Here is a 15,820-nt window from a genome sequence, read left to right as displayed (position 1 = left end):
TGCGCCTAGAGCCTGTGCTCTGCAACGAGAAGCCACCACAATGAGAAGCCCTCGCAAGACAACGAAGAGTAGCCCCCATTTGCCACAACTAGAGAAAGGCTGCGCACAGCAACGAAGACCCAATGCAGCCAATAAATAAATTAAATAAATCTATTTTTAAAAAAAAGTAAAAGCAGAATTACCGTACGATTTAGCAATCCCACTTCTGAAAGAATTGAAAGCAGGGACTCAAAGAGATATTTCTGCACCCATGTTAATAGCATTGTTATTCACAAGAGCTAAAAGGTTGAAGCAACACAAGTGTCTATCAATGAATGAAGGGATAAACAAAACATGGTATATACATACCATGGAATGTTATTCAGCCATAAAGAGGAAGGAAATTCTGACAAATGTTGTAACATGGATGAACCTTGAGGACATTATGCTAAGTGAAATAAGTCAGTCACAAAAAGACAAATACTGTATGATTCCATTTATATGAAGTATCTAGAGTAGTTGAACTCACAAGCAAAATGGAGCTTGCCAGGGGCTGGGGGGAGCGGAAAATGGGGTACAGAGTTTGTTTTGCAAGATAAAAGGTTCTGGAGGTTGGTTGCACAACAATGTGAATGTACTTAACACCACTGAACCATGCACTTAAAATTGGTTAAGAAGGTAAATTTTATGTTATGTGCATTTTACCACAATCTAAATTTTTTCAAATAATAAATATATAAATAGAGAACCCAGGAACTAAACCACAAAAGATGCTCACAATTAAAGGTAGAATGAATAAGAGAAGTCATCAAAGTAAAAAGATGATTAAAGGAGGTGAAACATAGAAAGGAGATAAGATAAAACTTGTGGTCAACGGTTTCAACTAGAACAGAGGAGAGGAAAAGAATGAGAACTACAGAAAGACCACTAGATTCGGTGATGAAACTGTCACTGGTGACCTTAAAGAGTGCAGTTTTAACAAGAGAGAGAAAATAAAACCCAGATTACAGGAGTTAAAGGGTGTGCGTGCCGAGGTGTAGGCAATAGGTCTAGATCATGTGTATGAGATTTTAAAGGACTCTTTCTAATTGAGTGGAGATTTCACTATTTTTGCTCCCTCCAGAAATCCTACTAAAGCAACAGTAAAAGACTTCCTTTCCTTTTTAAGGCACAGAAGAGTAGCATAAATTGGAGAAACAATAGCAACAAAAAATTGAAAGCTTAAAAGGAGATGAACAAGTGATCAAAGACTTTGCAGACATGAGAAAGCTGAACCCGAAGCTATCAATGAAGAAGACGGAGAAGCAACTCAGCTAACACTGTCGAATCCCCTAAAGGATCAAATACCTCTAGAAGTTGAGGTAAATGGAGGAGACCGAAAAAGAATGGCTCAAAGACTGTGTAAGAAGCTGTGAAACAATTTCAAGACTTAACAACAGTTAGACTAATCAAAACAGTGTGGTACTACAAGACGACAGACATACAGGTAAATGGAATAGAATTTAGAGTTCGGAAATAAACTCTTACATTTATGGTCAATTGATTTTCAACAAAAGTGCTAAGGCAATTCAATAGCGAACGAATAACTTTGGATATCCCCATGAAAAACAATGAAGTCAGACTCCTACTGAAGCGGAGCAGGACCCTATGTTCCTTGCCCCCCACATCCTCAACCTGCCTTTTGTCTGTGGAAAAACTTTAGCCAAGGTATAAGTTTAATCAGAGAAGAAAATGCAGAAACAAAGGAAAACAGTCAAAGGAGATCAAATAATAATAGTTCAGTCATTAAGCACAGTCAAGGACGTTTAGTTCCTCCTCAAGGGCTGTAGACAATATTCTGAGCCATATCCTGTGAGCTGTCTTAAAGATACTGAAACCTCCAGCAGGTGGAAGAAGTTAAGTACATGATGACCAGGCTGCAGCCATGACGTAAGCTGCCACAATTCCAAGAACTGGCCTCAAGGAAATGGGAACAAACCAACCCTGGAACTGAAGATTAACTGTATCTAAAACAATCAAGATGATGCAGGTCAGACCACCAATGACCAATTTCAAGATGACTGTCAGAGCCGACTGTGCTGTTTCTGCATGTAGTCCCTCCCTCCACCTATAACAGCTCTTCCCCACTGACTGTCAGTGGGGGGGAGTTGGCCTTTGGACAGACATCCATCCTACACCCCACCCCCACCCCCCAATTGCCGGCATCCAAAATAAAGCAGTTTCTTTTCCACTGACCTTGCTTCATTTTATTTTTTAATTTTTTTAGTCTTTTTTAACATCTTTATTGGAGTATAATTGCTTCACAATGGTGTGTTAGTTACTGCTGTATAACAAAGTGAATCAGCTATACACATACATACATCCCCATATCCCCTCCCTCTTGTGTCTCCCTCCCACCCTCCCTATCCCATCCCTCTAGGTGGACACAAAGCACCAAGCTGATCTCCCTGTGCTATGCAGCTGCTTCCCACTAGCTATCTGTTTTACATTTGGTAGTGTGTATATGTCCATGCCACTCTCTCACTTCGTCCCAGCTTACCCTTCCCCCTCCCCGCGTCCTCAAGTCCATTCTCTATGTCTGCATCTTTATTCTTGGCCTGCCCCTAGGTTCTTCAGAACCATTTTTTTCTGTTTTCTGTTTTTAGATTCCATATATATGTGTTAGAATACAGTATTTGTTTTTCTCTGACTTACTTCACTCTTTATGACAGCCTCTAAGACCATCCACCTCACTACAAATAACTGAATTTCGTTTCTTTTTATGGCTGAGTAATACTCCATTGTATACATGTGCCACATCTTCTTTATTCATCTGTCAATGGACAGTTAGGTTGCTTCCATGTCCTGGCTATTGTAAATAGTGCTGCCATGAACATTTTGGTACATGACTCTTTGAATTATGGTTTTCTCAGGGTATATGCCCAGTAGTGGGATTGCTGGGTCGTATGGTAGTTCTACTTTTAGTTTTTTAAGGAACCTCCATACTGTTCTCCATAGTGGCTGTATCAATTTACATTCCCACAAACAGTGCAAGAGGGTTCCCTTTTCTCCCCACCCTCTCCAGCATTTACTGTTTGTAGATTTTTTTGATGACGGCCATTCTGACTGGTGTGAGGTAATACCTCATTGTAGCTTTGATTTGCATTTCTCTGATTAGAGATGTTGAGCATCCTTTCATGTGTTTGTTGGCAATCTGTATATCTTCTTTGGAGAAATGTCTATTTAGGTCTTCTGCCCATTTTTGGATTGGGTTGTTTGTTTTTTTGATATTGAGCTGCATGAGTTGCTTGTATATTTTGGAGATTAATCCTTTGTCAGTTGCTTCATTTGCAAATATTTTCTCCCATTCTGAGGGTTGTCTTTTTGTCTTGTTTATGGTTTCCTTTGTTGTGCAAAAGCTTTTAAGTTTCATTAGGTCCCATTTGTTTATTTTTGTTTTTGTTTCCATTTCTCTAGGAGGTGGGTCAAAAAGGATCTTGCTGTGATTTATGTCAAAGAGTGTTCTGCCTATGTTTTCCTCTAAGAGTTTTATAGTGTCTGGCCTTACATTTAGGTCTTTAATCCGTTTTGAGTTTATTTTTGTGTATGGTGTTAGGGAGTGTTCTAATTTTATTCTTTTACATATAGCTGTCCAGTTTTCCCGGAACCACTTATTGAAGATTGCCTCTTTACTGGCTTTTGAGCAGAGAGCAGTCGGCAAGCAGCCGGGCCCCGCTTTCAGTTACACTACCTTACTTCATACACAAAAATTAACTCAAAATGGATCACTGACCTAAATTTAAGAGTTAAAACTGTAACACTTGTAAGAAAACATAGGAGTATCTTCATGACCTTGGATTAGGCAATTTTTTCTTAGATATGATAAAAGCATAAGCAACCAAATGTAAAGTCTGATTTCATCAAAATTAAAAACTTTGTGCCTCAAAGGACATCATCAAGAAAATTAAAAGACAACCCACAGTATTGGAGAAAATATTTATAAATCATGTATCTCAAAGAAGACAGTATCCAGAATATATAAGGAACTCTACCAACCTGACAATGAAAAAACAAGTAAACCAATTTTTAAATGGACAAAGCATTTGAACAGACATTTCTCCAAAGACTACACAGACAATAAGCACACGGAAAGATGTTCAACATCATTAGTCATTAGAAAAATGCAAATCAAACACAAAAAGAGATACCACTTTATAAACCACTAGGATGGCTAATATAAAAAAGACAGACAAGTACTGGAAGGAAGTGGAAAAATTGCAAGTTTCATACATTGTTGCCAGGATTGAAAAATGATACAGCCACTTTGTTTGGTAGTCCTTCAACATGTTAACTATCAAGTTACCATATGACCCAGCAATCTTACTCCTAGATGTATGTTATTATGGTGTGGTCACTTTGGAAAAATGTTTGGCATTTCCTCAAAAAGTTAACCCTAGAGTTACCATGACTCAGCAATTTTACTCTTTGGTATACACCTAAAATGAAAACGTATGTCCACACAAAAACTTGTACGTGAATGTTCATAGCAACATTATTCAAAATAACCAAAAAACAAAATTCCTAGTAATTCAAATGTTAACTACTGAAAAAACAAAACAAAACATGGTATGTCCATAAATGGTAATATAAAGGAAGAACTGAAATGTGTTAGGACATAAATTAACCTTGAAAACATCATACTAAGTACAAGAAGCCAGTCACAAAAGATCACATATTGTATGATTCCATTTATATAAAATGTCTAGAAGAGGCAAAAAGAAACAAGAAAAGGGATGGGGGAGAGGGGAGACAGACAGACAGACAGAAAGTAGATTAGTGGTTGCCAGGGGCTGGAGGGAGTCGGGAGGTAGGAATGACTACTTCCGCGTACAGTTTCTTCTGACGGTGATGAAAATATTCTAAAATTAGATATTGGAATAGTTGCACAACTCTGTGAATACATTAAAAACCAGTGAACTGCACACTTTTAAAGAGTGAATTTTATGGCACATAAATTATATCCTAATGAAACTGTTGTCTTTTTTAAAGGCAGTTAAAACCCCATATTCCCTTCTATTCTACATAGCCAAGCCACTTCCCCTCCTGCCCCCAGGTAGATGAATGGAGCTTATTCTCTGGGAACGGTAAAACAGAGGGCCTCTGGTTTGAAGGGCACTAGACGTGGTTGAGAATAGTATCACTCTGAAAGGAAAGTGATTAAATGAATGTATGCCCTGGATACTGAGACTCAAACCACAAGAGGCTGAGAACCAGGCATTTACCCTGCAGCCAGGTAATAGGAAAAGCGTGGAGACTCTGACCAGGAAAAAAGGAAAAACCTAAAAATACATTAAGAGCTCTGAACAAAATGGAGCAATCAGATTACCCTATGGTAAAGCCCCCATAGTTGACAAGCCCCAATTTAAACATTTGGTAGATTGGATTAGTGACAATTATATATAAAATCAGCAACAAAAAAAAACAACAACCCAAAAATCAAAAACAAAAAACCTTAATAAGAATTAACCCCCAAAGAAAAATGAAAGGGCCAAAGAAAGACATGTCTCAGCTAAGAACTGCATTGCCCTAACCAATATTATATCAACTATATGGAAGATGGAACAATAAAGAAGGGTATATTGTGGGAACTGAGGGGAAGGGGAAGAAAGCTAAGTCTCCATCTTTGAAGACAGGGAGTCAATGGATAATTCCTCCAACTGGAAATTAAAGTAGGAGCAGTACAAGCATGTCACAGCATTGAGAGATATAGAAATTAACACCAAAAGAATCAGCTGGAAGTGGAAAGTCTTGCCACTGGGAGGAGGAACTGGAGGGTAGGGAAAAGGAAAAAAAATTCTCATAACAAATCTTGTGGAAACCATGTGCACGTGTGATGTTGATGACAAAAATTAAAACTTTTAAAAATAAACTATACTGCAGAGAAATAGGGCACTGGTTTTGATAAACCTGAGTTTAAATCTTAGCTCTGCCACTTACCTAGCTGTGTTTGAGGACATGTTACATCACATTTCTCAGCCTTCATTTCTGTAATACAGGGCGATAATACCTACATTTTTTTTTCTTTATAAATTTATTTATTTATTTTTGGCTCCGTTGGGTCTTTGTTGCTGCATGGGCTTTCTCCAGTTGCAGCGAGCAGGGGCTACTCTTCATTGCGGTGCGTGGGCTTCTCATTGTGGGGGCTTCTCTTGTTGAGGAGCTCGGGCTCTAGGTACGTGGGCTTCAGTAGTTGTGGCTCGTGGGCTCTAGAGCGCAGGCTCAGTTGTGGCACACAGGCTTAGCTGCTCCGCGGCATGTAGAATCTTCCCGGACCAGGGCTCGAACCTGTGTCCCCTGCATTGGCAGGCAGATCCTCAACCACTACGCCACCAGGGAAGTCTCAATACCTACATCTTATAGGGCTATTATGCCGATTAAATTGGATGTGTATAAAGTGCTTATCACAGTGTCTGGCAGATATTAAATGCTCAAAGTGTTAGTTATCTCCCTATCCTTCACTGATTCTGAAGCCAGAGTGATATAAATAGGGGAACTGGTTTGGAATCTTTGGCAGAAATTAAAGAGATACGTACACCTAGGTTTTGATGAAGTGACTGTCCTTATAGTCCATGATAACCAGGCAGCCAACAGTCATAAGAAAAGCCTACAGAATTGGCTTGGACCAAGCAGTTACAGAGCCCAAGAGTCAGAAAGTAGGAAAGTATAAGGTGAGATATTGCCAGATAAGGAGACCTTCAAACACAAGATCTTACCGATGAAAGAGGGCCATGTGATCGTGAATGGCCATGCTGATAAACAGCTGACAGATGAGACAAGGTCCACGAAATTAGGGAAGTTTTATGTTAAGGACATCAATGAGTCCTCAACGTAGGTATCTGTCCTACTGAAGACAGTTGTAAAAACAAGAGAGAAATAATATAAGCCAGTCCTTAAACCACCTGGAAAATGGAAGTAGATCCTAGGAGGCTGAAGACTTCTAGGAAAAAGATATGGAAAAGGTGATATAAACAAAGGAGTATCTACAGTGCACAATTAGGTCAGACCAATCTTTCCACTCCTATCAACTTCCCCCACTACACACACATACTTCCATTTGTAGGCAAAAGATGAGAGACCCCGAGGACTTCTTACTCTTCCCTCCCTCCCTCACCACTCACCCTCACCACCCTGGCCAAATAAAAATCCAACTGGGAATAAAATGTCATCAAAGGAAAGCTAAGCTTCAGAGATGTAAGGAAATGTGTTTGAGGGGAAGGATAAAAGGAAATAAACTGAAAGTAAGAAAGAATTCTCCTGGTCATTCCCCAAGGTGAACAGAGAAGGCAGGTGAAGTTATTAAAGGATAGATATGGGATGCGAGAGTATGCAGATATTTGGAAAAAAATTAATAGTGATTACTTTGAGATTGGGAATCAACAAAAAGTCTGATCTCTTTCCCTTAAGTAGCTTGTCTTTTTGGTTTTAAGCCATCATTCCAGCCTATCAAGTTTGTGTCACAAGCAAATTTGATATGTATGCCTTCTATGCTTAAACTACATTGAATAGGAGAAGAGAAAAGGCTGAACTTTATAGCACAAAACCAACCTAACAATCAGTTTGGTTGGATTTTTTTTCCATTGACATTTGACTCCTAGAGCTTACAGGGTACATTTTAGGTTCTTTGGCAGGAATTGTTCACTATTACTACCATCCACTCCTAATTCCTCCAACCTAACCACATGGATACCATACCAAAATAAATTTATGCCATGGCTAAAGTATTTTCTTGATTTGGTAGTACACTATCAATAAAAGGAAATGAAATGAACCTGCCATGACTAACTTTTAAGAAACTCAAGCAGGCTTCTACATAACAGCATTTTCTTTTCAACATATTCACAAACCAATGTCACGTACATAGTTAATGAAGCTGTCATCTATCCTGTAACTTTAAGTATCTACAAATGAATTTAAAAAAAAAAAAGGTAGCAGTACGGGGAAAAAAGCCTTAGGCTCACCTGAGACCTTAGAAGATACCACTCTTTGAATGAGAAGTCTTCATAAAATTGATTATGCCATGATAGTCAGAGTGAGGGATGAGCCTGTGCTCACATGAAGAAAATCTCCACACTATATCAACTCAAGTGGCCTCCACCACTTCAACCCGTACTACAGCAGATGAAAGTTGAGCCTGCAACACCTATGGAAAAGAGATATACAATTTGGCCATACAACATCTAAAGCAATCTAAAAACAGCTCTCGTTTTTTTTTTTAAAGCAGTCTACTAACCCATTGGGTCTGGTACCTCCAGACTAGTGTGGTGTTGGAAATATCTATTATTGACTGTTACAGCAAAAGCCCATTTCTGAAGTTAATAGTCTTCTTAATTAAAAAAAGCTGAAAGAGAACTGGACTGCTCACTGATCACAGCTAAGCTTACTGGAATTTGTTCTTTTCACTCTGTCTACTTTTTCACATAGAGAGAGATGTGAGGAACAATATACCACATAGATATTTGAGGAGAAACATATTTAACAGCTGACCTATTATTCTAACATTTCAATTCTAACTTTAGGGATTGAACTACATTAGGCAAATATGATATTTTTGATTCCGGATAGCTCTTGAAGAAGAGACTTAGATTACAATCAGTTTTTCTTTACAGTGACTTTGTTAACAATATAGTTTCCCATGGGCTAAAAGAGTGCTTTTGGATATCCCAAAAGTTATAGAAGTATGTCCAATCGCACTGCCCTACCCCACCCCACCTTTGCATCTAAGGATGACACACTGTTTTTCCCTAAGTCAAGACATAACCTGAAAAATAGGAGTCTATTTATAAAACAGTGAGAAAAATACTTGCAATCAGAGCAATCCTCAAAAACCTACAACTTAAAACTCACATATTATAAGGACCGAAAGGGAGATTAGGCCAAATACATTGTTATCATTCAAATGGCAGTATTCACATCAAAAGTACAAATAAGTACAGATGTTTAGTACTAGATAATCACATTATGATACTGATGGAAACCTTTCAGATTCATCTCAAATTTAATCCTGTTTCATGTTCAGAAATAAAATGACACTGACAGCTTGTCTTCAAAATGTAAGAACGGAGGGGGAACCTATGGGCTAAGATGACTGTCATCACTTTTTACTAAAAGTGGTGACCAGAACTAGGGCAAATTCTACCTGAGAAAAATCAAGGAACTACTTTCTAACAACTTAAGGACTTGCCTACCTGACCATAAGTCAAAATGTTAAACTATAAAATACACTATATAATGCCAGTTCTCTAACTTCAGGGAGGCTCAGGAACCACATGGAAGCCTGTTAAAATGCAGATTCCTTAACCTCACTTCCAAAGATTCTGATTCTGCAGCTCTGAAGTAGAGCCTGGACATGTATTTTGACAATACAGACCAAGAATTTGGAAATGAGCACTCTAAACATATTTTAATTAATGGAGGTTCAGCACATAAAATCATTAGCGTGGGTCAAATTACGTCATTATCCTCACATTATACAATTTGTAACAATGGTTTTCAACTTTTGGGGAAAATCAGAGAACCTTTTGAGAAACTCTATGACCTTTCCACCAAAATATGCATGTATACACACAAGATTTCAAATACAGTAAGAGGTTCATGCATCTTCTGAAACCCCAAGTAAAGAAATGCAAGCTGGAATGATGTTACCTATTACATAGTTACACACAAAGTCAAGTGAAATTCTAGGTTCTTCAGTAAGCATTTTGGGTTACTTTATACAAAGTATCTTTGATAATGGGCATAATTACATCAATTTCCCATAAGAATTAGTTGGCATCCATAAAAACCTTTGGAAAGGTCACGTTCAGCAAGAATCACTATCATTCTCAAAAAGTTGTTTTCCTTACTCAAAAAAGCTTTAGTCATCACCAAGTTTCTAGCATTATAAAGAGGTGAAGAATCCTCGGCACATGAAACAATCAAAATAGGAATGATCTCCAATGCAAAAAGGTTTCCCATAGACTCCTGTCAGAACTGAAAATATGTTTTCCAGCTCAATTACTTGAATTTTAACTTTAAATATCACATGATATAGCACACAATATTTTACATGTTACCGGCATGGACAGAGCATCTTGTGAAAACTGAAACAAATCTTTAAAAAGTTAAACTAAGACATTTGACTATCTGTTTTAGCAATATCAAACAGCTCAAGTTCACATGGTATTTGCTAATTGGATTTTGAGGACTCTAATTAAGTAAGACTTTACTTAGCACTACATTAGTATCATTTCCATATAAAAAATGGGCTACAGAGAAATTCAGACTGTTTAGTAAAAATGTTTTTAACAAGTAGCTTTAAAATAACAGAACTTGGGCCTCCCTGGTGGCGCAGTGGTTGAGAGTCCGCCTGCCGATGCAGGGGATACGGGTTCGTGCCCCGGTCTGGGAGGATCCCATATGCCGCGGAGCGGCTGGGCCCGTGAGCCATGGCCGCTGGGCCTGCGCATCCGGAGCCTGTGCTCCGCAACGGGGGAGGCCACAACAGTGAGAGGCCCGCATACCGAAAAAAAAAAAAAAAAAAACAGAACTTGAGAAAAGTTCAACTTACTAAATGTATTAAGAATTTTTAAAACTCTGAAGTAGATATTATATTACGTAGTAGAAAAAAAACTCCCCAAAAGCCCCTGTCCAGGAAGAACAAGTAGGACATCAAGATGTTCTCAGCAATTTCCTCAATGGCAGGAAATGAAAGGCTGGAGATGCCAAGGTTTTGATCAGTTTACTTTTTTTTTTCTCTGAACAGGCTTACTCATTATTAACTGATGAAAGATAACACACATATGATATTAAAAACTAAAAATCTAATGGTTCTACTATCATGACTGTCAGTTAATGCTCAAGTAAGAAAAAAGTTCTTTTGGTTCCCTAGCTCTCTGGGGAAAAAAAAAAACTCTACCTACTGGACCATTTTAGAACTGTGTAGCTTTTATTTTACATTATTAACATCAATTGTAGGAAGCTGATTTACTGATTCAGATAATTATATCCTCCAAGGCAACACTATGCCCAATTTCATGCTAATGAAAAGTTTCTTTAGTTCTATAAACGGTCATGTTTCTTGCTTATTTCCACAACTCATTCAAATGATTGTTTCTATCACATAAAAATATAAGATGCACTGGGGCCCATCTTGGATTTTTTTCTTCTGATGAAAAACTAGCAGATTATTTCTAGGTGTAATTTAACTGAAAACACTACTTCAACTTCAAATTTATTTTAATGATATGTACAGAACTTAACAAATTACAATTAAAATGGAATCAGTTATGTTAATTACACATAACTTAATATCATGCAACACTGCATGGTAAAAACAACAGCTTCATTCATATACAAAAAAGTATTATTTTGAGACTCGTGACAGTATATTGAAATTTTTGACATAAGCTTTTTGTAAAGAGTATTTCATAAAAATTTAAAGACCTGATTAATCAGTTAATACATTATTAGGAAAGATAGTAAACATTACTAGTAAAGTGAGACTACAAGCAATTAACTCGAAAATTATACCAGATACAGGGTTGGATGTAGTCTCGTGAAATAAATGTTTGGTTAAGAAAATAGTTTTGAAAAAGATCTCATATTGAAGCTATGTATTAACTTTGTGAAATCAGGTTATATAAATCAATAGTCAAGTTTATTCAGTTAAAGAAAATATGCCTATCCTTTCTTATACTCATAAATAAGTACTTATACAGTCTTTATATACAAGTGAAGAAAAATTCAATGTAAAAAATATACTGCCAATCCACTTCTTATGGTTGAAATAGCTCTTTATCTACACATTAAACTGCATTGATGAAAATGTCCAATTTATATCACATTCAACCAGCATAAATATTTAAGCTGTATTGTTGTAAACAAAAGAGAAAAACAAATTCTTTTATTTCGTCACTGGGTAACAATCTACTTCTCAACTTAGAATGCTATAGAAAGGTTCAACATTTAATCAAATCCAAACCCACTGAACTTGGAGTAAACAAAGTGAATGTTTTCAAAGTGCATAATTTCTAACTCATCCACTTGTAATATTTATCCAATTCCAGTTCATCAGCGAGAAAATAAAATGTACTTAGCTATAAAAATACTAAGGAATGTTATTGAAAAGGAAAGGCTATTTGGTAGAAGTAACTACAAAAATAATTAGTTTAAATCTTCGTAAAGCTTTAATGCAAGAACATCAGTACACTTTCTTTCCATAAACCTTAAAGCATGATCAATAACAAGATTTTAAATTTCCACCTTTCCAGTACTTGAAAAGAAGCTGCAACTAAGTGTCTCTTCAAAAAGCATGAAGAATGATCATGCAGGTGTTACTCTGCTGACATTTGGGGACATGGATATCTCTGTTGGGTTGTCATCTCTGGCTCCACTGGCAGCAAGTACAGGCAAGGAGTTACTCTGAAATGCAGATGTTGGACAACTAGTCATGCCAACACTTTCATCTTCACCATTGTCTGAATCTGGTGTTGTAACTTCACTGTCCTGAAGCCCCAGGATCTCACAAACCGCTTGTGGCAACTCCTGAATAAGAAAAATCAAATATAAAATCATCATTCACCATAGAGGAAAAGTAATCACAAATTAACACTTCTATTTAATACTACATCTAAGCATTTGCTTTAACAGTGTAATTGTTATGCACCCTCTCAAACCATCCTTCTTCACTCCAAATGAAACCCTAACCACTCTTTTTAATAAGTGGTTCTCTGACCTTCTATTCTGAATTAGCCACTCTCTACCCCATCCCATCACTCCCACAAGCATATTGTTTTCTAATATTTTGCATTTATTTCATTCTCCTTATTGACACCATCTTTCTCCCTCAATACACAGAAGTTCCTTAAACATGAGAAGTATCTCACTGACAGGTTTTTCGTGTTGTTTTTTTTTAAATTTATTTTGGCTGCATTGGGTCTTCATTGCTGCACACGGGCTTTCTCTAATTCTGTCGAGCGGGGGCTACTCTTCGTTGCAGTGCATGGGCTTCACACTGCAGTGGCTTCTCTTGTTGTGGAGCACGGGCTCTAGGCGCACAGGCTTCAGTAGTTGTGGCATGCGGGCTCTAGAGCCCAGGCTCATAGTTGTGGCACATGGGCTTAGTTGCTCTGCGGCATGTGGGATCTTCCCGGACCAGGGCTCAAACCCGTGTCCCCTGCATTGGCAGGCAGAGTCTTAACCGCCGCGCAACCAGGGAAGCCCTCACTGGCAGGTTTTGAACAGAACAGCTATCAAATAACTGTGTGTAAAACTGAACCAAAATAAGTATTTGGAACCATGATCAAATGACACAAAGACCAAATAAGAATTCTCATAAAAAATATGAAAACCAAAATACATCAAAAGTCTAGGGCTTCCCTGGTGGCGCAGTGGTTGAGAGTCCGCCTGCCGATGCATGGGACACGGGTTCGTGCCCCAGTCCGGGAAGATGCCACATGCCACCGAGCGGCTAGGCCCGTGAGCCATGGCCACTGAGCCTGCGCGTCCGGAGCCTGTGCTCCGCAACAGGAGAGGCCACAACAGTGAGAGGACCGCGTAACGCAAAAAAAAAAAAAAAAGTCTAATACTTTGGTTTAAATTCAGAACACATCAACTTTGTCTTGTTTTTAGAAATTTTTAAGAGTTTAACTGATACAAATGTAATGACATAGACCAAATATTCTTCATTTAATTATTTCTGATTAGCATCTGTCTTTACTTAAAGATACTACATATTTAATATGAGGTCCTATTCTGTGTTCTTTGATTAGGTAATTTATCAATGCTTCTGCAGCTTCTTTATTGTTTTCATTACTTTTGTCATTTTGCCTTATTATTATATGTTTCCTATCTAGCATATTAACCAATTGTTTTCAATTAAGTGCTGTAAATTTATAATGGTAAACAAATGCTAGCCAATGCCTTGCGTCTGCCTTCAACTTGCTGCCAATTTTACTTCTGAAAGGAAAAATTCTTTCTTGACCTCAATCCACCAAAAACATACGAACAAAAAAATCTTGCAATTACTTAAAACACTGTATACCTTGCATTTTACCATCTGTAGAGAAATTGCTTCTGCCTTGCATAGCACATCTTCCACATCAATTTTCATGGACAATTCATTGATATGCTAAAATAAATCAATAAAATAAAATAACTGAAACTGAAACACTATTATATTCTACTATACAACTTATTACCAGTTATATTACACTGTAGATAAAATCCTTAAAATAAAAACACCCTCATACTACAAGTAAACAGAAAATTTAATGTAGCTTTCATTAGATCATTTCAAGTTTTAAAGCTAAAGAATAGTTAATAAGCTTACAGAACATTAAATCCAGCAGTTGTCCCAAGTCTACTATCTCAAGTTATAAGCAAAAGAATTATTTTTTTAGAAAATTAAACTATATAAAAGAGCACTTGTTGAATTTCCTTTTCTTCCTAATTAGCTAGGAAAAATAACTGGCAATATGTACTTGCTGAACTGTCATTCTCAGAGAGTCAGTCCTAGTACTGACTGTCTTTGATAAAATTTAAGTTACTTGAGGGATTCAATAATGCTCCAAGGAAATGTATATATATCAATACCACCAAAAAGAGGAAAGAGCCAAAATATTAAAATTTAAGTTAAAGTAATAACTACCTTAAGTATTTCATTAAAGCCATAATGCTTTTCCATTATTTGCTGCTTTTCTGATTCCAGAATAGCACAACAGAGAAGAAGATGGAAATTTTTACATGGTAGTTCAGTCCACATTACCTATAAAAAATAGAACACCTATTTAGTAAACTCTATCAATTCTAAAATATTTTCCTTACAGATACAATGCCAAACTCTGAATGACTTCTGTGCAAAGCACGAGTTGCCTAGATGGGGTAGTCTACTCTTTTTCTAGTTAAGAAATGAGGTGTGGGGAAGGAAAGTCTTACTTTTACCTACGAAGTAACTATTATATTAATAGTTAATATAATATTAACTATTATATGAATATGATGAGTTCCAAATGTGGCTCTTTAGGTAACTACAGTAACACTGAGCCTAACCAGTATGATAAATGGTATTAACTAAGGAGCCACAGTCATGAGGTTAAAGTGTAAGGGTCAGAGGCATTTTCAGTATTTTTCTGAACCTTCAGTTTTTCACTTTTAAATCATCTTCAGTCTCGGTGGGGGGAGGGGAAGGGTACAGGGGAGCTAAATCATAGGAGTAAAGATTCAGTTATACACTGCATGAAATTAAAAACACCCAGAGGTAGCTCTACGTTCTAAACATATTATATAACTCGGAATATCCCTGACAAAAACTGAATTGACCACCCAAAATTTATACCCAAATGTATAAAACATCTGATCAATAGCTGCACTTCTTCCTAAGTATAGCCAATGCCCTAAAACTTAAGTTCTTAATTTCCCCCTGGTTAATGTACCTAATATCTTTTTCAGAAAGATCAAAAGAGCCATGTAAACACTACTATTAAAGCATACCTTTAATGTTTTTACGCTTTTACCAGATATAAATTAAGTAGAATAAGTTTCAGACTAAATCCAATTCTTGAAGTTTAATTACAATGCAATTAACCTCAAAAGTTTCATTAAAAGTTCCAATTTATTTGGTAAACATAGACTAAGGAGTTATTACAGCTATGTTGATAATTTTTTTAAAAAGTTGAGATAACAATTTAATAAAATTGATTAACTTTAAAATATGATTCTAGGTCAAGAACATGTGAGTTTTCCTTCTAATTTCAAACAAAGAAAGTGATCCTCCGTAAAGCGGTGATCCTTCAATCGGTGCATCACCTTCTCTAATGGCAGCACA

The 15,820-nt window shown here is 37.0% G+C and overlaps 2 protein-coding genes across 3 annotated transcripts in view; both read right to left on the bottom strand.

Annotated features, from left to right (window-relative positions):
• Window positions 1-8,644, bottom strand: part of TPH2 (tryptophan hydroxylase 2) — a 117,811-nt gene extending 109,167 nt beyond the window's left edge. The window contains exon 1 of the mRNA XM_082634574.1: window positions 7,977-8,644. The gene's annotated coding sequence lies outside the window, so the exon portion shown is untranslated. The remainder of the gene's footprint in view (window positions 1-7,976) is intronic.
• Window positions 8,645-12,159: 3,515 nt separating this feature from the next.
• The window catches only part of TBC1D15 (TBC1 domain family member 15), a 70,237-nt gene continuing 66,576 nt past the window's right edge, over window positions 12,160-15,820 (bottom strand). For both annotated transcript variants that reach the window (XM_082634572.1, XM_082634571.1), the window contains 3 exons: window positions 14,645-14,761; window positions 14,039-14,125; window positions 12,160-12,540 (listed from right to left, as the gene is read on the bottom strand). In XM_082634572.1, the coding sequence (XP_082490698.1) occupies window positions 12,319-12,540; window positions 14,039-14,125; window positions 14,645-14,761 (426 nt within the window). In that variant the 3' untranslated portion in view covers window positions 12,160-12,318. The remainder of the gene's footprint in view (window positions 12,541-14,038; window positions 14,126-14,644; window positions 14,762-15,820) is intronic.

The sequence above is a fragment of the Mesoplodon mirus genome (assembly GCF_964341445.2).
Source record: "Mesoplodon mirus genome assembly, chromosome: 11".
NCBI classification, from domain to species: domain Eukaryota; kingdom Metazoa; phylum Chordata; class Mammalia; order Artiodactyla; family Ziphiidae; genus Mesoplodon; species Mesoplodon mirus.
The sequence above is the reverse complement of the archived record's forward strand: the minus strand, read 5'-3'. Positions and strand labels throughout refer to the sequence as shown.